The sequence below is a fragment of the Anguilla rostrata genome, chromosome 1 (assembly GCF_018555375.3).
Source record: "Anguilla rostrata isolate EN2019 chromosome 1, ASM1855537v3, whole genome shotgun sequence".
Lineage (NCBI taxonomy): Eukaryota > Metazoa > Chordata > Actinopteri > Anguilliformes > Anguillidae > Anguilla > Anguilla rostrata.
Genome location: NC_057933.1, coordinates 39,454,409 through 39,478,882, shown reverse-complemented (window position 1 = coordinate 39,478,882; position 24,474 = coordinate 39,454,409). Strand labels below are relative to the sequence as shown.

The following is a 24,474-nucleotide window of genomic DNA, read 5'->3' as shown; positions in this document are numbered from 1 at the left end:
AAAGTGATATGGTCAGATGAATGTGAATCATATGCTGTGGAATCTATACCGAGGTACAGTGAAGCTGTTCTGGTGGCTCGTAATGTAGCTTGTCTGCTCTGTGCCCACAGGAGCCAGTCACTTCAGCAGCTCCCAGGCAGATGGGGACCTGCCCAGTGCCCAGCTGAGTGGGCACCCCTACGTGCTGCCAGTCTTCCCCTGCTGCTGGATTCAGAATGCTTTGCTGCCAGGTGGAGGGGTGTCCCCAGCTATGTGCCACAGGAGTGGGAGGATGAGTGGGTGTTTGAGTGCAGTGCCAGGATGAATATCCCAGGGAGGCAGACTCCACCTCCAGAGCCCCCTTGGCCAGTCCAGACGCTCCATGTGAAAGTGGCTCCAGGCTCGATCCAGACCCCAGATGAGGTGGACCTCTCGCAGACGCTGGGCGGGGCTGTCACTGTTGCCGCCCTGGAGGCCGAAGTGGCTGATCTCACTCGTGCTATGGCAGAAAAGGGCTCGGCCAGCGCATTTGATCTGTGTCGCCGGGGTGCGCTCAACAAGAAACTGGGTCATCTGAGTCTGTCACTAGAGGACCTTAATTCGGTATGGCCTGGCCCCAAATTCCATTTGTCTGTGACCTTGGTCTAAACCATCCACAAGCTGTCAGTTTTGCTGTCTCTGTGTCTGAGTATTTCTCCAGTTCACTATATGGTCATTTTGGAGCTAGGATTGTTGCTCTTTGATTCATGTGAAGCCACATGGGAATACGCAGTGATGCTACAGTTTACCCCATGAGGATTCCCTGAACAGTTTTCTTTGATTATAAAGTGAGCAGATTGGTAATGTCAGTATAATATGCAAAGGCTTTTCCGCTTTCAAACTGAGAATACTCCGGAAAGCTGGAATGGCCAAAATATGCTGAGTCTTGCAGAACAGTCTGTGCTTTGTTCTTGATTGGAAAACAAGGGGTGGCCCTTATAATACAGGAGAAAAGATACTTGGATTTACTTCCTTTTGATGTGAATTATGTCACAAGAGCAGGAAGTCTACCATAGCGTGTCAGTTCTGTATGGATACTCATTGACTTCAGATTGGCAACCTGCCAAACAGAGGCAATGCTGATTGGTTAAAATATAAATGGTCATGGTACATGTGCAAGCAAAATACTCTCCAACAGTACAAATCCTCCTGTAGTGCACAGTATAAGAGCGTTTGTTATTTAAGGATAAAGATTAATTCAAAATAAAATGGGCTTGACTGAATTAAATAGGCTGAACATCACAGTATTTATTTTCTTTGGTCATTTATCTTTAAAATTAAATATGAGTTTGTTCGCACAGTTTTTAACGATTCAGCTGAATATTATGGGTCATTCAGGCTCTCTACCAGTGGTGTCCAATCTTGTCTGAAAAGGCTTGGTGTGGGCGCAGGCTTGTGTTTTAGCCTGATTCTACTAATCAAGGTCCTGATTGAAGACTGATTAATTCAGAAGCTGAATCAGCTATTTCCATTTTTCTGTACTTCAATAATGTATATATTATGTGTTCTGATAACTACTATCTCTAGGTATCAGTATGCTCTGTTTGAACAGGCCTCTAAAATGTTATTTCATCCATTACATTTATTTTGAAGGCAATCTCCCTTGAACCCTTTCTGCTGGATGCTTACTGGCACCGGCACAGCATTTACCTCCTGAGGCAGGACTCCCTCAGGGCTTTACAGGACCTCGACTTCATCACTAAGCACAACAACCAACATTCAGGTGAGAAGAGCTTTAAGAAACTGTTTTCGTTTGCTGAAATGACCTTTGCCACCTCTGGGTGAAACTTCCATTTCCATTATGTGTTTGTGAGCAGCATAGCTGTTATGGAGAGATTAGATTTTTAACTTTGGGCAGTTGTTGCCTGTGGCCCAAGGAGAAAACACAGATATTGGGGATCCTGGTAAAACTATTAAAGGTGGCAGAGGTCACAGGACTATTTTATCCAGTACATTTTAAGTGCATTAACACAAGTTCAATATACACCCAATTATCATGATGAGAAACAGGTGTGGAAGCAGTTGATAGAGATAGACATTGTCTGATTTGACTGAATAATATTAATGAAGTAAAGATCTCTAATTATGTTTAGTACATTTTTCTTTGATCCATGGGTATTTTCAGTTCCAAAATACCACAATAAGTCATTGTATTCTTGTTTATCTACAAAAACTCTTGCTTGTCTTCCAGAGGCATTCAAGTCCAAAGCAGAAATTTACAGAGCCAAAGGCGATACCACGCAGGCCATACTAAACTACACTCAAGCAATCAAGTGCCAGCCAGAGGATGATGAGAACTACTTCAGGAGAGCAAAAATGTTCGAAGAGAAGAATGAGATTCTGTTGGCAATGGAGGACTATGCCACTGTACGCTACCTCAAGTACTTCACATTACATTACATTACAATACATTGCATCACATTACATTACAATTATTTACAGACACCTCTATGTAGAGTGACCGTAAAGCATGCTATAACAATGTACACTTAATGGTCTACACACTCTTCAAAATCCCTTTCCATTTCTCAAAAAAGAGGTCCTAAGTATTGCCTAGTAAGTGCCTAGAATGTTCCCAAATTATTCTTGCTTATCAGTTAATATTTTTCATGTCTTTATGATTTTCTGGTCTCTGGCCTTTCATTGCAAGCTGTGTCAGTGGCAGATGCAATTCAATGGGTTATATATGTGAACTCCCTTAAACAATTTTCCTACATTTTATTTATGTATTTATTTGTATTATTTGGAGTTACCTGCATCCATGGAGGGAGCATGTATGCATTTCAAACATGCTCTCTACTGTGACCTTTACAGGTGTACTGGTCAGTAATAAATAATTTTTTGTAGGAGTACTGATCTAGGACAGGTGAATCCTGATCTGAGATCAGCCCTCTTAAGTCAAAATACTGACCTACGTCAGACCTCACATTACCTCCAGCATCTCTAAGCAATAAAGTGCAGAATACCTGGATTATTAAAGAATCTGTTTATTAACAATGAACTGATCCAGTTAAGTTTGTGTGAGACAAGGGGACCTGACCCCAGGGCTTTCCAGGACAAGGGCTCTCCTTCTTGCATGAAAATTTGAAAAGAAAGAGCTGACTTGAGCTGACTTGACAGCAAAGCAAAATCTTTCAGACATTCACCATAAACCCGGGGAGGACAGATGCACTGCTGACCTACAGCCTGCACCACGTTCACACCTGCAGCTGGGAAAGGGCCCTGGAGAACCTCAGCCTGCTGCTGGAGCAAGCTCCTCACCATGCCACGGCCAGGTCACTGTCCCATTCATTTTACTCTATCCATGCCAAGGGCAGGTCACTGTCCCATTCATTTTACTGTATCCATGCCAAGGCCAGGTCACTGTCCCATTCATTTTACTCTATCCATGCCAAGGGCAGGTCACTGTCCCATTCATTTTACTCTATCCATGCCAAGGGCAGGTCACTGTCCCATTCATTTTACTCTATCCATGCCAAGGGCAGGTCACTGTCCCATTCATTTTACTGTATCCATGCCAAGGCCAGGTCACTGTCCCATTCATTTTACTCTATCCATGCCAAGGGCAGGTCACTGTCCCATTCATTTTACTCTATCCATGCCAAGGGCAGGTCACTGTCCCATTCATTTTACTGTATCCATGCCAAGGCCAGGTCACTGTCCCATTCATTTTACTGTATCCATGCCAAGGCCAGGTCACTGTCCCATTCATTTTACTCTATCCATGCCAAGGGCAGGTCACTGTCCCATTCATTTTACTGTATCCATGCCAAGGCCAGGTCACTGTCCCATTCATTTTACTGTATCCATGCCAAGGCCAGATTGCTGTCCCATTTATTTTACTGTATCCATGCCAAGGCCAGGTCACTGTCCCATTCATTTTACTGTATCCATGCCAAGGCCAGGTCACTGTCCCATTCATTTTACTGTATCCATGCCAAGGCCAGGCCACTGTCCCATTTATTTTACTGTATCCATGCCAAGACCAGGTCACTGTCCCATTCATTTTACTGTATCCATGCCAAGGCCAGGTCACTGTCCAATTCATTTTACTGTATCCATGCCAAGGCCAGGTCACTGTCCCATTTATTTTACTGTATCCATGCCAAGGTCAGATCACTGTCCCATTCATTTTACTCTATCCATGCCAAGGCCAGATTGCTGTCCCATTCATTTTACTCTATCTATGCCAAGGCCAGGTCACTGTCCCATTCATTTTACTCTATCTATGCCAAGGCCAGGTCACTGTCCCATTTATTTTACTGTATCCATGCCTAGGCCAGGTCAGATCACTGCCAAGGTCAGATCACTGTCCCATTCATTTTACTGTATCCATGCCAAGGTCAGATCACTGTCCTATTTATTTTACTGTATCCATGCCAAGGCTAAGTCACTGTCCTATTCATTCATTTATCAGTTTGAACCTGTTGTTATGAAGTACATCTAAATTCTTAAGTGGTTGTTGATATTTCATTCATGTACTTCCAAAATTTTGACCTACACACTAATAAATGCAATATCAGAAATACGTGTACAATTAATTTTACTTTTAAATGTGTATTAGTTTCTAGATTTGCTGCCAAATATTAGTTGGCGCATATGGTAGAACAGCAGTCATATGATGAAGGCTTGTTGCCAAAACAATGAAAAATACTTTGTGAAACTCAATAATTTTAAAATTTTTTAAATTTTGTTATTTAGTAAAATTCCCAATCCAATCTTTGTCAGAATCAGTGTTATTTTGGGTAACACAGTCTCTTGGTTAAAACTGAAATGGCTTCATGTCAAACGCAGAAAAGTAACATTCCCACATAACACACAATTAAGTAAAGGGGTCAGATGTTTGTGTTTGAACTTGATGATCACTAGAAAGAGAATCAATTCCATTATCACTCTAAAGGTACATTCTCATTGGCTCATTGACAGCCATTGCTATAAGTTGGGCACGTCATTGCCCTGGTCCTCGTGATCTTTCATTGATGCCAGACTGCAAAAATATAATTTGAATTAAGTGAATGATTAAACATGGAGGGAATACAGTGAGACCCGAGTCTTATTGATAATCTCAGTGCTCTATTTTTCTCCCAAGGCACTAAAAGCAACTAAAGGGAACTTAACTTAAACCCTAAATATCAGGTACATTTTCCTGCATGCATATATGTGCAATAAATGTTGTTAAGGCTTTGGTGTCTGCATCTCTTTTGCTATCAAAAGTTAGATGTTTAGATGTAAGATGTCTGTTGTGACATCCTTTCTTGAATTTTTTGCAAAGCCAGCTTTGTGTCGCTGGTAGATATATTGCAGTGAATTAAGGCGGGGTGAAAAATCTTCATCCTCATCTTAATGCCCTTCCGTGCTCAGTCCTGTCTGTGTTACTCAGTTAGAGGCAGACAGAAACCCTGTTGGACTGAAATACTCCGAAATCATCAAGTTACATGTAACAAGCCCATATTTGAATTCTCAATTATAAATGTATGCATTTCATTTTCAGATATACTATTGTAATTAAATGTGCATGCCGCTTGATGAATATATGAATCATAACAATATATTTCACTGGAAATGGTCATATCTCAAATGTATAAGCATATCTCAACAAAACACGTATTTAACTTACAAAAATGAAAAACTGCTAAAAGGTTACTCAAACATACAGTACAAATCTCTATACATCATTAATTAAAACTTGCTAACCTAGCCCTGCTGTTAAAAGTATTCATTTCAAAATGAGGACAAGTTACAACCATCAATATTGGCTATCTTAGCTCACACAAATTAAACAAGCTCTATTCGAAAGCAATGCTACCCAATGTTGTTGCTGCTGTTGTTGTTGTTGTTATTATTATTATTATTATTATGATTATTATTATTAATAATAATAACAATACTACTACTAATAATAATAATAATAACATTTGTTCACAAATAAACATTTTTTAATTATTTTACATCGTAAAATAAATTATACTATTGTACTTATTTGGGTAAACTTTATTTGACCCACAAACATACAGTACATTAATGGGGCAAACATACAGACGGGTGACAAATTAAAGGAAAAACCGGAATAATGAATGCAGATGCTTCCATACAGATGCACTACATGATACATTTAAGCAATGAATCACCTGTCATGCTCTGTGGCATGTATAAAAATGCTGAGTAGGCCCAGCTGACCTCCATTTTGGATCAAGATGGCAAGGGGAAAGGGCAGGATCTTCAGTCACAAAGACTGCTCAACTGGCTAATGTTTCAATAGGAACAGTGACTAAAGTGACATCTGTATTTAGATCTATGGGAAAGACATCAGTAAATAAAATTGGAAATTGTGGCTGAAAGTGCACATTCGATGACTGTGATGCTCCTGCATTAGTGCGATGTGTAAGGAAATAACAGAAGAGCAAATCTTCCTCAGGTGACTGAGAATGTCAATGCAGGACGTGACCAGGCTGTGTCAGCAAGGACAGTTTGTGGACAACTACATAGAGAGGGATATTATAGTAGGGTTGCAGTGCATAAACCCGTCATTAGAAAGATTAATGCACATTTGAAAGTTCAGATGGGCAAAAACCATAGGTACTGGTCAACAGAAATGTGGAAACAAGTGATATGATCAGATGAGCCATCCTTCAACATATTTTATCAGTGGGTGAGAGTATTTGGGGCATACACCAAGAGAATGGTACCAGTGTGAATGTTTGAACCCGACAGTGAGGGAGTCCGGTGACTCTGTTATGCTGTGGGGAGCATTTTCAATTCAGTTATTTGGAGTGATCACCTTTATCCTATGATGAAACATGTCTATCCTGATGAGAGTGGTCTCTTCCAGGATAACAATGTCCCCATCCACAGGGCAGGTGATCACTGAATGGTTTGATGAGTATGAAAATTTCTGAATCATTTGCTATGTATGGCCTTTGCGGTGACCAGATCTCAACCCAATTCAACACCTATGGGAGATTTTGAAAATGCTCTCACCACCATCATCAAAACACCAAATGAGGGGATATCTTTTGGTAAAATGGTGTTCTATTGCACATTGAAGCTGTTCTGGTGGCCCAACACCTTACTAAGACACTTTATGTTGGTTTTTCCTTTAATGTGTCACCCGTCTCTATGTCTGGATAGGTTTGTAAGAATCAATATTTATTTAATAGGTCTAAATATTTGTCATTTTTATCTGTATTTATTTTTTCATTATTTATCAGCTACAGTAATGTTGGAGGCAGTGTCGGAGCTAGATGTCAGAGTAAGTCATACAGCAACTGTTTCTAAGCAAGGATTGGTGGACTGCAGTGTCCATCATAATTTGGTCACTGGTCAATTGGCTACTTTCATCAGACAACTGGAGCATTTGTGATGACAAAATCAGCAGGAAAAAGAAGGAGAAAAAAACGCAAAATGACCCAAGGCTTTATTGTGAGGACATGTGGAGTTCTGTCAGAATTGTATGTATTCACGGGCCGTCTGGGTAGTGTGGAGGTGTAAGCACTCGCCTACCACCGCAGAGGCAATCCCTGGGTTCAATCCCCGGCAGCGGTACTTCTGGCTTGGTCAGACGTTCCTACGAACACAATTGGCAGTGTTCGCGGGTGAGGGTATGAGTCCTGATCGTTGCATTAGCGCCTCCTACTGGTTTGTCGGGGCGCCTGTTCAGCGGGGAGGGGATCTGGGGGAGATAGCGTGAACCTCCGTGCGCGTTACGCTCTCCCAGTGAAACTCGTCACTGTCAGGTGAAAAGAAGCGGCTGGGGACTCCACATGTATCGGAGGAGGCATGTGGTAGTCTACACCCTCCCCAGACTGACAGAGGATAGCGCACCGACCAGGACTGTGATACACACAGGGAATTGGTATAACGACTAAATTGGGGAGAAAATGGGGGTAAAAAAAGAATTGTATGTATTTATATGAGGTCAGAATGTACAGAGTTTAATGTTCTTAATGCTGAGAGTCTGTGGTCATTGTGGTTATTTCTGTAGGATAATCTGAAAAGCGCCAAACTGTCTGTGCTGTATTAGTATGGGGCCTGCCCCGCCAAGACATAACTTGGCTGATGGCATACACCTACCTGCCATCCCAATATGTGAATCTTTCTTTTACTCAGGCTTTAAGCAGCACTCACAGTAAATTGAAATACTGCTTTGACTTCACAGTTGTGGATTTCCTTTTCAGTTCAGCCACTTAAAGAAGTGAATTGAAGGTCAATGCACCGACTGAATAATCCTCATAAAAACATATAGCCTTTTTCCAATTCATGAATTGCATTGCAATTCATTTCCTGAATTGGCTGAACTGAAGTTTAATTGACCAGAGCCCCGTTTTCCCTGTTTGGCAGGACCTACAGAGGGATAGCGTTTGTCAAGCTGGGAAAGCTCCAAGAGGCTGTAGAGGACTTCGCTGTGGCACTTCACCTTGACCCAAACAACTGGCAGGCCTTCTACCACCGAGGCTGTCTGCTGAGGAAGAGCATGCCGGAGCTGGCACTCAGAGACCTCAGCACCTCTGGTACGACACTCCCAGGCTGCAACACCACACACAGTAGATTTGTAGATCTCTAGCTTGTTGTGCTCAGAACTGATGATGTTGTCCCTGTTGTGGTTGAGACTGAGCTACTCAGATTTACTGAGATTCAGAAAGAGGGTGTACATGACGGTGGAACACCCACAGCAATGCAGATGGCACCTGAACCTGTTACTAGCAAATGCTGGAAATTCAGCATGGAAGGAATGCAGAGAGAAATAACCGTTCAGTAAATATACTGAAAGGCATTCATTGCTCAGCAAATTAATTTGACTCCAGTTTGTGACATTATTAATTTATTCATTTGTCAGCGAGTAAATTTTAACACCACTAAATGTTAGCGTACATACAACACATTAATTAACAAAACCATTATTGAATCAATGGCCTTTAAATAATGACGGGGTCCTTTTTTCTCTGACACAATTTCAATATCTCAATATAGACGCTGGAATGGAAAACCTATTTCTCAGCACCGTATAATGTTGGGGGGTATGGTTAAACAATGTAATATAATACCACAAAGACTAACAGTGCAAAAATAGAATAGAAAAACTCATATCACTGTCAAAGAGACTTCTGTCACGTGGCTTGATTGTAATGAGAATTTATCTAGCTACACATTTTTCAAAGATGAATATTTTGATGAGAATTCTGTTCAATTTCACGGGTTAGGCTGTGGCTTGAAGTTGCTTGTTATTATATTAACATGCTGCTTATGACCTGGAAGTGTGATGCAGGGGCCAGCACACAGCCATCCATACATGCTCATTTCCTCAGCCTTACATACAGTATAGTACCTTCATAAAGTGTTTACTCCCCATCGATTGTTTCTCATTTTCCCGTGTAGCAAAGTAAAATGAATTATATATTGAAATGGCTTTTTTGTAGTCCTACTCTTCCTGCAACTTTCTATAATGTCTTGAAGTGGACATATTTCGGTGTCTTCAGAAGTATATTAAAAATAAAAATCTGAAAATGACTCAGTTGGTAAGTATTCACCCCTTTTGCATAAACCAGCTTTATGCATCAGCTTGGCTGAATGCTAAATTCTGATTGACTTGGAGTTGTGCATTTTTTCCCCCATATACCCCCAGCTAGTGCCAAGTAGTGCCAGCAAAAGCTTATTCACAGTTCTAAATTAATGTGCACAGTCTGAGTAGATAAATAAAACATGGACATTTTTGTTGTAAATTACTAGAAAGCCAATGGTTAAAATATCATACTTAGAACAGTGTTACAACAGATGTGTCCAGCCACTGCCAACTCAAGCACAGTCAGCTTGTTGTCCATGAATGACTGTAGAGGGTAGCTAGTGTAGTTATAGCTTGATTTAGGGTTGCCAGCCATCCTGTAAATTACGTCCTGTAATTTTGAAATTTAGAGGCATTCCATTCCAACTACGGGACATGTTTTGTTCTGTATCTTTGAGAATGATGTAGCTAGTTAATAGTTCAGCCTCTGTTTTGAATATAATTCCAGAGTTGACTAGCTAGCTGCCTGTGATAAAAACATGCTGTTAGACCATTTTGACCTGTAACCAAACTGATTGCCATTATAGGGTTTGGGATATTAGCTGGAATACTTAAGTACCATTTCTATTGCAGTAGAATCACATATTTTGAAACAAATATTTTGTTTACAATAATGCTTTTTATTGGTGAGCCATTGTATACGTGAGATAATGACCTCAGGATAGACATTCAGTGTCAGACATTCAAACTGCATTATGCACAACCCTGAGGTCACTATCCATTAAACATTAGGCCAGGTGTATTCCATGAGAGAACACGCATTTTAAAAATCTATATTTGATCCCTGATTTTAGTCCCATTTTTCCCAACCAGATCTCTTGCTGCAACTTCTCCTGCCAATGTCAGGAGGTGATGGCAGACATGTAACTCCTCCGATTCACGTGACGCCTATTCTTGCTTCTATTCACACTGCAGATGCAACACCAATTATATGCTGCCCATATTGTGGGAAGATAACGTTCTAATGTCAAAATATTCTAGGTTTGTGCGTTTGCAGGTGTGAGACTGACCACTAGAGAGCGATGAAATCAATGGAATTAGCCAGCTTAACCCCTATCATTCCCCAGCGAGGCTGGGCCAATTGTTGCCTCAGCAATGTGGACCTTGGGCCATGGCCAGCAATGGCACGACTGTGACTCGTAACAGAACACACTTCAATACAGTAACGTGGTATACCCCTGTTGGTTTCAAATCCACTGACTTTTTTGGGTCTCACTCCTGAAACAGCAGACAGATCAGTTACATTGTCATGAAGGCCAAGGAACCGCCTGTGGAACTTTGAAATTAAGTTGTTACATAACATAACTTAACATAACATAATGACGAGAACAGGACATCCAGCCCAACAATGCTTGCCATTTTCCTTACTAAATTAGTGCTCTGATTACCTACAGACTAGATAGTATCTAACACTGTATCAAGCCTGTTCTTGAAAATCCCCTGAGTTTTTGCCTCTACTATGTGACCTGGCAGGCTATTCCAGACATTGACTACTCTCTAAATTCTTCCTAATGTCTGTATGGAATCTACTGTTTGTTAATTTCCATTTATGTTCCCTCGTTCTACTAACAAAACTCAACTTGAAGAATCTCTTTGTTGATCCCCTTAATGAATTTAAAAGCCTCAATCAAATCACCCCTGAGTCTCCTTTTACTAAGCTTGAAGAGGTTAAGCATCTGAAGCCTTTCCTCATAACTTTTATATTTCATATCAGGAATCAATTTTGTTGCAGTTCTTTTAACTTTTTCCAAAGGTTTTTCTATATCTTTCTTGAGGTACGGTCCACAGAACTGCACACAATACTCAAAGTGTGGTCTAACAAATGTATTGTATAAGATAAGTATAACTTTCTTGGATTTATACTCAATACTTTTTGCTATATGTCCCAGAATCCTGTTGGCCTTTTTTACTGCTACAGCACAATGCCTTGAACCAGAAAGACTTTGATCAACCATTACTCACAAGTCTTTTTCAAACTGAGCACATTCCAATTTTGTTCCTCCCATAAAGTAATTCTGCCTTATGTTTTTAATTCCCACATGCAGAACTTTACATTTGGCTATATTAAATTTCATTTTCCAGGTTTCTACTTCTGGTTTCTGTTTAAATCTCCACTTCTAATAGCTCCATGCTCAGATAATATCCCTCCTACTACTACTCTTTGTGTTCTACCCTGTAGCTAGTTCCAAATCCCCTCTGAAATACGTTCTCTAATTCTTACTGTCTTCATTTTACTAACAAGTCTCATGAGACTGTGGTACCTTATCAAATGCCTTTTGGAAACCTAAGTAGATAATATCATATGCTTTGTTATAATCAAAACACTTGGTAGGTTCTTCAAAGAATACCAGAAGGTTTGTCAGACACGACACCCTTACGACAACCATTCTGGCTATCCCTTAGGATGTTGCTATTTTCAAAAAGTACTTCCAACTTGTCTCTAATGATAGATTCCAATATTCTACATGTAATGCAAGTTAAACTTACAGGCCTGTAGTTTCCTGGATCAGTACGGCCCCCTTTCTTATATATTGGTATTATGTTACCTCGCTTCCAGTCCTCGGGTATTTCTCCAGTTTCTAAGGTGGTTCTCAACTCAGGCCAGAAAGGGCCGGTGTGGGTGCAGGCTTTTGTTCCAACCAAGCAGTTACACACCTGATTCTACTAATCAACCTTTGGAGTCTTTACTAAAGACCTTGATTAGTAGAATCAGGTGTGTAACTGCTTGGTTGGAACAAAAGCCTGCACCCACACCGGCCCTTTCTGGCCTGAGTTGAGAACCACTGTTCTAAGGACTGTCTAAAATACCTGCTAGTGGTTTAAAAATGTTTGCCTTTAGTTTAAGTAATGCATGCAGTACTTCTTTATCCTCTATTTCAATGTCTGACAAGACTTTCTAAGTACTGAATATGTCTTCCAGTCTATTAGTAACCTCTTCTCTAGTAAAACTATTTAAGGCATCAGCAATATCTTTATTCTTAGAAAGCAATGCTCCTTCTTCATTCCTGATGCACTACTACAGTATTGAAAGAAATGTTTAGGGTTACTTTTTGCATCTTGGGCAATTTGCCTTTCAAAGATCCTCTTGGCTTCCCATAGTTCTTTTTTAACCTGTCATTTTTAAATATCTTATACAGTTTAATCAAACTTCCCATATGGCTTTGTTCATCTACTGGAGGGAGTGTTTCTTCAACTTACTTTTCCTTACCTTTGGAATAAATTTACTTTACACCTCAAGAATAACCCTTCTGATCCTTCCCTACTTTTCATTCACAGTCGTGCAGTTAAGAAGTTTCACCCAGTCAACATTACTTACATTTTCTCTGATCTTGTTGAAATTAGCTCGTCTAAAATTAAAAATTCTGACCATAGAGGAGGCCTTGTTAATTTGCCATAATACATCAAATATAACTGCAGAATGATCACCAGTCCCAAGTGACTCAATTACCTCTATGCTACAAATTTCTGTCTGGATCATTACACAGCACCAAATCCAGAATTGATTTTCCTCTTGTGGGCTGATTGACAATAGGTGACAAAAAGCTGAACGATGTTATTGAAAGATTACCAAAACGTTTAACCTTTCTAGCACACTGTTAATCCCATTGTAATAGAATGGAAAAATATGGCACAGCCCAGATAGTTGCAGAGCTCGTTGGGCTGAGATGGGAGAAACTGTCCATAAGTCCTCAATCTCTTCAGCACTTCACAGATCCTCTTTGGGGGAGTGGCTAGAGATGCCACTTCTGAGAAAGGCCAACATTACTGTAAGTGAGGCCTGGAGTTGGCCAGAAGCCGTGTTACAGACCCTGAGGCCTTCTGGAAGAAGATTTTGTGGTCAGATGAGCCTGAAGTTGAGCTGTTTGGCCTGAAAAGAAAATAACAAAGCCACAAAGGATAATCTTAAAAACAACAATGTCTGTATTCTGTAATGGCCCATTCAGGCTTTAATCCCACTGACAATATGTGAAATGACCTCAAAACTGCTGGGAGATTTAGAGAAAATTAGCATGGAAAATGGGCAAAGATTTAAATTCTAAATAAAAAAAATTCTAAAGTGTGTAAATGTTTTGTGGTGGTGAAGAGTAACAAATATTTTAATTGCATTGAAGTTTTAAGGTGTAAGGGGACCAAGTGTGTAAAGGGGTGAATACTTTCTGAAGTGAAAGTATGGGTGAAGTGATGAAGTCACTGCTTTGCTGTGACAATTGCAGGCCCGAAGATGGCAGTGTGGGTGTAATTTCTCAAGAGCTCTATGCAAAGTGTGTTGCAATTTCTGCAGCTTGTAATTAAAATCAGTATGTACAGCCTAAGCTGAATTGTTGATCCATCATGTGAACCCAAAGGACTGGAACCACGGAGACCCTATCTAAATAAGACAAGGGATTATCTACAAATGCTTGAGATCAACAAATGATCAGCTTAATTTCATTATTAAGAGGGACATTATTGGAATTTCAAATTCTTACAGTTGACTTATCAAATATTCACAATGTATGACCTTTTAAATGGCAATTTATTGTTATGTAATGAATACATAAATTAATTCTGTAAATTATGTAATTCTGTATATAAGTTATTGTATATTAAGTTGTCAAGAAGTGAAGCCGATATCACATGACGCAAAATGTTCCTATGACATTATTGTACGTTTGTATCAAATCTGGCATCATGGAAATGATTATACTCTGAAGGTTGCAGGTTTCATACAGTATAGTATTGCTGTACTCATTCCCTTCGGAGCAATTTTGTTTTGTGCCAGGACTGAGGAAAAGAACATTAACAATTTAAACATTTAGAAAGTTTAGTAAATACTATACTATGTTATCATACACATAATTTTATGTATCATATACAGAATTATGTTATGTGTCTCTAAGTTATCAGTAGAACATTATGTCACCATTCACAGTTCGCAGTTCAGTTAAAATGATAATTTTTCATTTTCATAATTTCAGCACTGGATTCAGATATAGAGAAATGTTAAACTACACTAATTTTCTTCAAGAGAAATTAATAACTTGTTTGCATCTATGCCTCATGAAATTTTGTTTGGAAGAATACAATTTGAACCCTGGGGTGGATTCATTACCATTGAATTGTTGCCTAAAGCTGATGACTTTTCTGCACACAGTTGCTTGTTTGATGATGCATACTCATCAGATATTTACATCAGATATTTATTTAACAGGAAAATAATTAATGTCCTTTTGATGTAGAGTATGTCAGTTTTAAAGACAAGAGCTGAAAGTCTGAAATGGCATGTCTGGATATAAACTTTATGTTTACTTCTGATTGTCAACCCACTAAATGGACACACCATTGATACAATGTGAGCTTACATGTAACATGGTTTCCAAAAGACCGATATCAAATACTCCAACTAACAACTTTGCTGCTGTATCTATAGCTGAAGGTGGCAGTTTCCATGTCTAAAATGAATGGCCTTGTGCTGGGTGGTCCTAACGATGGGGTGTTTATGAAAATAAGTGCAACTATTTTCAAAACACCCTATGCTTACCAAAAACACCATGCTAACACAGTGGTGCTTCTGCGATTCAGACACAGTTCACCTCTCATGTTTGCACTGAATGTTATAGGCAGAAAGCCTGTATTCTATACTAAGCCTATATTCTGATACAAATTGAAGAATCACCTCTTCAGATTACAGCATGGCTCCCTTGACCCCCCTCTAGGCCTATCTTTCTTTTTCTCTCTCTTTCTGTGGATATTTCTTTGAATAATATTATACGTTTAGTTGTGTAAATATGGGTTATCTGTCTAGTGGTGCTTTCTTTTATGATACAAATTGTTGTTTATGAGGTGAACATTATTATTTTTATGGGCCTCTGTGCCTTGGAGATATCACATTTTTGTATTCTGGAGAGTTCCGCAGATGTTCTCCTCTTCTGTATGTGGCTCTAGATAAGAGCATCTCCTATGTAATGTAATTGTAATATTTTGGTTTGAATTGGAAGTTGGAATGCATAACATGTTACTTGTTTTACCTAACCTTGTTTTTTCTTGCCTTTCGCAATTTTGATGTGGGAAGGACAACAAAATACTTATTAGTGACTAATACATTACCCCCATACACAACACAGAGCTTCACTCATGATAGCTAGAAGTTGGGACCTCAGTGTCCTGCCATCCTGACAGAATCTCTTTTTTCATTCTGTCATAGTTAGCAGTTTGCTATGTGTAAACATAACACTCTTTTAAAGAGGAAACAGGTACCGTTGATCTATCCCTATTATGTCACACCATCATCACACCTGCTGGTAATTTTTTAAATAAATCCCAATGGCATTACACTTTCATATCTATGCAGATGGAACAATTCAACCTGAGGGCCCCCTTAAAATGTTACTGTTGGCACTATTTTAGCAATACTAATACAATTGGTAAATGCTTGCACTACAGAAAGAGGTATGTCTGAATCAACTTTTGCATGTTAGCACTGTATACCATGTACTGTGCAACTTCATAAGTCTTAAGTGTGAAATGAGATGTGTATACAGGCCAATCAGGACACTTTTCATATCTCTGTAATCAAAGTGAAAAGTCCTCCCACACATTAATTTTCTTTTCATCATTGGTGTGTAGTTCCCTGTTTGAAAAAAAAAACTATAAAAAGGAAGCTTTCCACATTCCCTGTATTACCTGTATATATTGCCTGAGCCAGTCTTATCCCATCTGCAGTCAAACTGAGCTGCTAGGCTTCTCACAAAATCAATTATGAGATCACATATAACACCCATCCTGACCTCACTACACTGGCTTTTAGTTTCTTTTTTAACCTTAGAAGAAATGAGGTTGTGCCACTTTTCAACTGGGAAGGAAAAAAGTACCAGCACAATGTTACTGTACAAGCTGTTTTGGAGTTACGTGAAGTGTATTTTTACATGTTTTATTTATTTATTTACTTTAAACCAGAAACACGCTTTTGCCCCAATACCAGTGATTGTAGTGCTGACAGGTCATCAGGAACTTCTTTAAATATTTAAAATATCTTTTGTCACACATAGAATTCTCTAGGTCACAAAAACATGCACTATAATGGAGGAAAAACTCAAAAAGTAGACATTTCCTTTAAGGTTTAAATGTCATGAACATACAAAGATATTTGGTTGGATGGTGTTGAATGATGACCGAAAGTCTGTGAATAAGAGCTGTGCATACAAATTGGTGCTTATGGTGTTTTACATTTTCCATGCCTCTTCAAACTTCAATCTTACTGTAATGATTTTTTTCCAAGTGCCTTAATTCCTACTGAGGTTAAGCAATGGGTCACAAATCATTTTGCTGGATTATCTTGGCAATGAGAATGGTTGTTGATGTTTTACATATTATAAGCATCCCTGCTTATAATATGTAAACTTACAGTGCACTTGTGTCAAGTGAGAATTGAAGAGGTTTTGAAAGACACTGTATAACTCTTCTGAACTACAGCATTCTGTTGCATATCTCCAAACCTCCTTTGTTGATGGTGATGTTTTACACCTTCGGTGACTGTTTAATTGGAAATGTGAGAAATCACATTCGTTAAGCTATGTGAGAAAAATGCTGCAAGTTGTACACTTGCATTGCTATGAGAAATATGCAGATGTATGACCGAAGATGCCATTGATTGTAAGTGAAGGCTTTCATGATCAGTGTCTAGTGTGGGCTTTGTTTTCTGTAGCTGTGGTGAATGGGGTGAATATTGACATCCGTCTCTCCTCCAGTGCTCATCAACCACAGTGTGGAGAATCTCAGAGCGTTCCTTCACCGTGGCCTGTTGTATGCGGAGCTCAAACAGTGGCAGCAGGCTGCTTCTGATTTCAAGGCTGTGATCAAGCTGGACAGGTGATGCTTTTCAAGCTTCAGATGTTTGGGCAGCGTTCTGCCACCACTGGATATGAGACACATGATGTGAAAGATTAATTAAACACTGACAGCTGTATTTTCACAAGCTAAAATTGAATGTGCTTGGCAGCAAAATAGGAATTATGTCTGATTCCCCCAAAGTTCCCCTGTTTATCACTACACAGAAATATCTTTCAGACGGCTTATCAATAGATTGTTTATTTCAGTTGATATCAGATATTACTCTTTAATATTTGGTCCCACACTTTCGAACACTTTCTGAAGATGCTTTCTAATTGTTTCACCTAAGTGGTCTGTTGTTGAATCTGAACACAGGCAGGGGATAGACATAACCAGATAAATATTTAGGATTTAGGTCTTCATTACTATTCATTCATCTCAACAGAGGCACAGACAGAGGGGCTGAGGTTGAGGCCTCATGGCCAGATTAGATGCTAGGCTGTAGAATGACCATACTTACATGCAAAAGGCCTTTCTCAGTCCTGCCTGAAGCTTTTTAGACACCCTCAAATATTTCTCTTCACAGCCTCAGTTATCTCCTTCCTCTGTATAAAGCTTGTTAAAGTCACTGTTGCTGCTCAAACAGGTGTGTTCTAGCCAATTTCATGGGTGGGCGGAGGTGGATGTGCTGTTTTAGATGGGATGCATCTGGATGTTCATTCAATCAATTTATTAATCAGTCGATTAAATTATTAGGAACATTTTCATTATTTCATATAAGAAGACTTTAGTCCTTTACATATTTACATACAGTATGTTCAGATAATTTGAAACAGACAATATATTATTATTATTACTGGTCTAACTGGGAGAAGAAAAAATAAACAACAATAATCAAATTGGAAAAACTGGACAGATACATAGATCAATCTGCAAACTGGTAGTTTCTTCTGACTATAGTCTACTCACCCAGGAAATACAAATATGGTTTCTTCTCCTCAAGTATCAAATAAAAACTGAACATCTGTGTGTTTATCAATCAGTGACAGTTCAGCCAGTTTTTTTTTTTAGAATAGAAATGTCCAGATATGCCTAATTAGAAATATTTGTTCTAAACGTTTGTAATATTGACATATATTTATATAAAAACATGACCACTCTTTTGGGTTGTACAAACCTTTTATTTGGAAAGGTCTCATTGAACCATAGAGGATTTTTAGACAGGAAGTGCCACAAAAATATTATATGTAAACTCATCCTATGTTGCAGGTATTGGTAAGGTCTTTGATACAAGGTGATTTCACAGGAATTGCTAACACACAAAAAAAACATTATGTTACACCTGTATAGAAGTCATGTGATTCAGGTGTGCTCAAAAAAAAAACTATTTCCTTTGTTATGCATAAATTTCTCATTTGTTCATAAACTGCTGAAAATAAATTTCCATTTTGGGAGTACAGTTCTGCAGCAGTGGCCTATGTGAGTCTGGGATTGGTCTACATGCTGAAGATGGGTCAGAACCAGAGGGCCATCCAAATGTTCACCAATGCCCTGAAGAGTGACCCCACCTACATCAGGGGCTACATCTGCCGTGCCCAAGCCTACCACAGGGTAAGTGGCCCACAGTTCCCCTGTGAGTTAATTTTGTTATAAGTGGTGTTCCTATAGGCAGAGAGGGATTGTGGTGGAAATATACTTATGATTTAGGTGGGTTGATGTCAATGTGGTTTGTATAATAATAAGGTGTGGAAATTAAAGTTATTTCATTAAAATAGCTCATGATGTATAGTGTGTAGTGCTCAGGTCCAACATCTAGGGATGCATTTTGCAAACAAATTAATGGTTATGTAATTCTAATGAATTATGAATTTATGTTTGTGGGGCTTCAACTGGACGCGGAGATTCAAGCCAACTCACCCATTGACCTGCAACATAAAATTAGCTAACACTTGTTAGAACCAATGACACTGAAGGAATCTCAAACCTCTCAGTTTTGCATTTGAGGTGCTCTAGAGCGTGAGTATCTGGGGCTAAGAGTTGAAAGCCCTGGACAACCCAGTTACTGCATGTGCCTTTGCCGTAAATATAATTCTGGAGGGACAAACCAACTGCATTACCTGTGGTATGGTGTCATGTAAAATCTTTCACTCCAATGTAACTAGGTGAACAAGCTCCACAGGGCCCTGAGGGATCTGACCAGTGCAATTCACATGAAGCCAGACATGCAGAACCTTTACATCATGAGGTAGAGATAAGAACTTTTTCAGCATTAACAAAATACATTTTTATTTAAAGAACAAGAACTGGCCTTCCTCCCTTCCCTTTAAAACAAAAGACTGCCCTTTTTTCATTGCACTCATGAATATTAATCAGAGTGATTGGTTTTAAAACCAAAGAATTAACAGACTCGCTTCTAATGGAAATTCATGAGCACCTGCACTCATTATGGCATTGATGTTTATAAAGAAAAAGCTAGGTCTCCCTCATGATTGAACAGCCTCTGCTGCTATTATTCCTTAGCCGTTACTACTGTAAATGTAACCAACTTTTCCTTGCTTGAATTCAGTTCTTTACCTGTCTTCCTCTAATATCAGTAATCTGATCCTGTATCAGCCAGCCTTGGAGGCTGCACAGCATACATCCATAGGCAGAAAAGCATTGATCAATGTGTTGCAGGGGGCAGTACTTGTGTGATATGGAGCACTTTGAGCTGGCCACATTCTGTATCCACCATGCAGCGGAGATGAACAAAGGTACAGTATTTTCTATTTGGTTAAAAAACTGAAGAGAAGGGAGCTATTCTGCTGTTTATTTGAAGGAAAGGTTGGTAATTTGGCAGTGTAATGTAGAGGTTAAGGAAGTTGATGCCACTCAGGGAAGCTAAGGACCAAAAATTGCAGACAGAGGAGCAAAGTTTGAATCTCAGATCTCAGGGATTGCTTGTGTTTTCTTCAGTTCATAATGTTGCCTAAATTGCTTCAATAAGTAACCAGCTTTATAAACAGGCATTAGGTATAATATAAACTGATAGGTGACTGTGGATTTGGCCTTAGTTAAGAAAGTTAATAATATTTATAATGCAATGAGGAATGGACGTATGTAGCCTCATTCGTGGGGCTTATAACTTTGAAGTAATATGAACCTCACCGAGTGGTCACTCTGATGCGAGGTGAGCTCCACGGATGTGCTTTGCTAATGAAGATGGTCATTAGAAATTGGACTATTTTATTGAACAGGCTCAACGAATAAAGCCAAATGTAGTTTTACCATATATGACAAATACACATTTTTGAGTGGACTGTGTTGGAGGAAGTGAATCTGTCTTGGAAACATTCCGTCAGATTGAAAAATAATCTCCCTCCTAGCCCTTGGATCATCTCCGATCCAGCAGGCTGCTGTTCAGTCTTTCCTTGGGAATAAGATGAAGGCCATCACCTGCCTGGTGGCTGCCAATGACGCCTGCCCTGCCCTACCCTACCTCCTTCTTTTGGGGAAGACCCAGATGAAGGCCCAGAAGTTTACGGTAGGGTTGTCATCAGCTGTTGACTTTCACTGCTCTCCAGTGCTGGACTTGAAGGGCGTCTTTAAAGATCTTTACATTTTAGGGTCTATAAGATAATGGTAGTTGGTTGTGATGAGCCACTGTCACCCTTTGATTCCTTGTTGTCATGTCAGTGTGATGCTGCTCTTTTCTTATTTGGTGAATGCAGGATGCAGTGAATAGCTTCAGAAAAGCATTGACCCTCCTGTGCCTGAACAAGACCAGCCTGTCAAGTGATTCCCAGGCTGCAGAGATTCTCTATTTGACTGGGTTGTGCTATGTGGCCCAGGCCCAACTTCTGCAGGTAGGAACCTTCCAGCACCAGCACCAGCCTGCAAAATATACAACCGTGCACATGTGCTCATTAACAAAACCAGCTTGAAAGACACTCCAAATTCCTAATTCTACACACATCTGTTGGGGAAATGACAATATAGCCTTACACGGGGCACCACTTATGTCGGGATTATATTTCTATATTCTCACATTGGTCACTACTTATGCAAGGCGAAGTGGTATAATCGCATAATTAAAAATCAGTCTCATGAAATTACAGTTATCTAGACTGTCCGACCATAAATTTGGAAATTCAATTAATAATCAAAATTACAAATACTAATGATCAAATATTTAAATTAAAGATTTACGATAACCTGAAGGGTGTAGTTCTTGGATAAGCTATTTTGACTCTCTCAGATTCTCACGTTCTGGCAACATCAAAACATACATGGGTTTAGTAAAATAATTTATTAAACAAACATACAAACACAGATCATAAACAAACTAATCAAAATGGGGAGAACTATGCTAAATATGGAAGATAGGAGAGCGTGTGTGCGGGTGCGTGTGCGCACGTGTGGGCAAAGTGGGGAGGGGCAAACGGTGGGTTGGCCGCATTCATGTGGGGTGCGTCTACATGTATAGTGTAACCGGCATGATTAAATAACTTGGCTCAGCTACAAAGGAGTATTGCTCCCGGTAGTGCTGGAGAGGGAAGCGTAACTTCAGCTCTTAAGCAGTAGATGCAACCAAACTTGTTATTTGCCCACTACTGACTATACAAGGAGTGTGGTGTCGTTAGGGTTGGAAAGTTAGTCGGGGAGAAAGAGAGGGAGAGAGCAAGGCCACATGTGTAGTTGTATTCTATCGGTTACATTGCCAGCGCAAATCATTTGAAAAGATAAAATGGAAACACACAAAATTATGTTAACTCAGTACAGACTAAGCCAAACTGCTATTGCCTGAAAGGTTTGCTTAGTCCTACTGCATGTCCGTCCACTCAGATAACGGCATTTGGTGGCCCTAGTGTGGTGAATTTGTAGAGGTTTCCAGGTGTGAGACACGCAAGCCGAGTAGCAGCGGCTATGTTGTCCCCCCCGGTTGGTCGTCAAAAAGTTTCTTCTTCCTCTAGCTCGGTTAGTGGGCCAACGCTGGGCGTGTGCTGGTTTCTACGTGAGATGGATCAGGCATTGTTGCCGCAGGCAAGCTAAGTCAGCAGAGCCTGGTTGCTGCGTAAAGCGACTTTATCTGTGCGTTTAGATAAGCCGGTGACAGCAGCGATCTTAGGCATTCTGCAAGCCTTTGAATTGGAGTTCTACGGCCATTTCCATTTGGACGGCACAGACTGACCGAGTGTACCTATGCATCTTATTTATTTATTTATTTATTTTAGACATTGCCACTCAACTTGGAATTTTGAATCAACTTTGAATATTCGGTTCACTTTTACCATGTACCATGTACCATGTACATTCTTATCTGGTTTGTCCCTTCATTCACTCTCACCACATCTGTGCCATTTTAGCAGGATAAGGCCCTCTTTCTCCTGGCTCTGGATGCCTTCAGCAGTGCAGTGAAGCTCAACCATAATTATGCAGATGCTTACCACCAACGTGGCATCTGTCGCATGCACCTGAAACAGCCCAAGAGCCTTCAGGATTTCAACCGTGCCCTCTCTCTTCACCCCACCCACTTCCAGGTAATCATTTAGTTGCCGTACCATTGCCATCTGAGCGTATACCCCCACCAAGAGTTACAGAATTTGCCCTTGGTAATCAAAGCATTTTTATTTCACTTTGCTATTCCCTGCAAATGAGTCACTACTGAATAGTGAGGCAGGGAAATGTTGAAACCCTTCCTCCATGTACTACAGTACTGCCAATTACTGTCATGTGCACAGCACACTGGCACAAACCTGGTCTTATGTGACTCAAGGGGTCGAGGTAGCCAAGGGTCAGCTGGAGACTGTTCTTGTGTCCCCATATGAAACTTCTTGTCATTTGTGTAACTAATGAGTGATTTGGTGTTAGTGTATACAGCCAGGGAAATTTGTAGAATTGAATACACTAGCCATTCAAGAATGAAGTTGCTTACCCCAATCTTGAGTTTTCCTGACCATGTAATTTGGAGAACATTTAGGTTGGCTGTGCATGTATGCACATGACATTACTGTAGGCCTGTTTAGGCAGTAATCAGTGGTATGCAATCAAATGAACTAGGACAGTTATGCAATTAAGAACCAAGTGAAGTTAGTGGATGGGTGCAAGTGTTAAATCATTTCTGAAAAGGCCAAAGACTATAATTAATTCGCTGTCGTAGTTCTGGCCTGGAACAAAAGCTTGCACCCTAACCAGCCCTTGCTAGATAAGATTTGAAAGACCTGTTGTAATGATTAGCCTAACTGAGATGTTGAAGACTCTGAAATGTCTTATTTGCTTAACAAGTGACTGACCTAAAGGCAGCTTAAAAAAGAATTGATGAAAAACTAGTCCAAATCACTTCACTGCATAAAATTGCCATAAGGTGATTTGAGACCATTTTCAAATTGTCTCATAATGAGCTGACTAACTAGTTACCAGAAATTTTCTGTAGTACCTTGAAAAGCAAAAAAGTGATTTGTTGAAAGAATGAGGCATTGGCATGGTGAAACCTGTTTTTGTACTCTCTCATTGTACAGTGTGTAGCTGATTCCTTTATTGTATTCTGCACTGTATTTTTCTTTGCCATTAGGCCTATCTTAGCCGGGCAGCCCTCTTTGGAGCTGAGGGGCGCTATGCTAAGGCCATTCTCAACTGCAACGAGGCCATTCAGATCCAGCCCTACAGTGTGCGAGCATACCTGTACAGAGGGGTGTTCAAGTTCCACATGAAGGTGAGACATCAAACATTATTATAGGCCAATTAATAGAGATCTAGGGCAACTTTGAGCATGGCACCAATTTTGTCATAAAAGAATATATAACAAATTATCAATAAGATTATTCCCCTACCCTTCTTAGCAATCAATGAACCAAACTTCTGAAATACATCTTGGTCACTTATTCGTTTTTATCACACCGCATGCTATTCAAAAGAATCACTGAAAATAATTATATGTGGATGTGACAATGGTTATTTTCATGTTTTCCGCACCTAACCAAAAAGCTGGGCAAAACCTGCCCTAAAAACATGCCATGAGTGACACAAGGTGAAAGGATGGAGGCCAGAAATATTAATTGTCACGGGTGTCCAAACACTTTACTTCATACAAAATGTTACACTCCAGCTATAAG

The 24,474-nt window shown here is 39.8% G+C and overlaps 1 protein-coding gene across 4 annotated transcripts in view; it reads left to right on the top strand.

Annotated features, from left to right (window-relative positions):
* Positions 1-24,474, top strand: part of ttc6 (tetratricopeptide repeat domain 6) — a 72,417-nt gene that overhangs the window by 27,259 nt on the left and 20,684 nt on the right. For 3 of the 4 annotated variants that reach the window (XR_010330151.1, XM_064336311.1, XM_064336297.1), the window contains exons 11-23: positions 111-582; positions 1,612-1,741; positions 2,210-2,385; positions 3,157-3,293; positions 8,356-8,525; positions 17,302-17,422; positions 18,844-18,994; positions 19,546-19,628; positions 20,060-20,136; positions 20,749-20,906; positions 21,094-21,228; positions 22,729-22,902; positions 23,934-24,074. Coding sequence is in view for 3 of the 4 variants with exons in the window: in XM_064336311.1 (XP_064192381.1) it covers positions 111-582; positions 1,612-1,741; positions 2,210-2,385; positions 3,157-3,293; positions 8,356-8,525; positions 17,302-17,422; positions 18,844-18,994; positions 19,546-19,628; positions 20,060-20,136; positions 20,749-20,906; positions 21,094-21,228; positions 22,729-22,902; positions 23,934-24,074 (2,125 nt within the window). In the remaining variant the exon portion in view is untranslated. The remainder of the gene's footprint in view (positions 1-110; positions 583-1,611; positions 1,742-2,209; positions 2,386-3,156; positions 3,294-8,355; positions 8,526-17,301; positions 17,423-18,843; positions 18,995-19,545; positions 19,629-20,059; positions 20,137-20,748; positions 20,907-21,093; positions 21,229-22,728; positions 22,903-23,933; positions 24,075-24,474) is intronic. The other variant, XM_064336318.1, reaches the window with a different exon arrangement.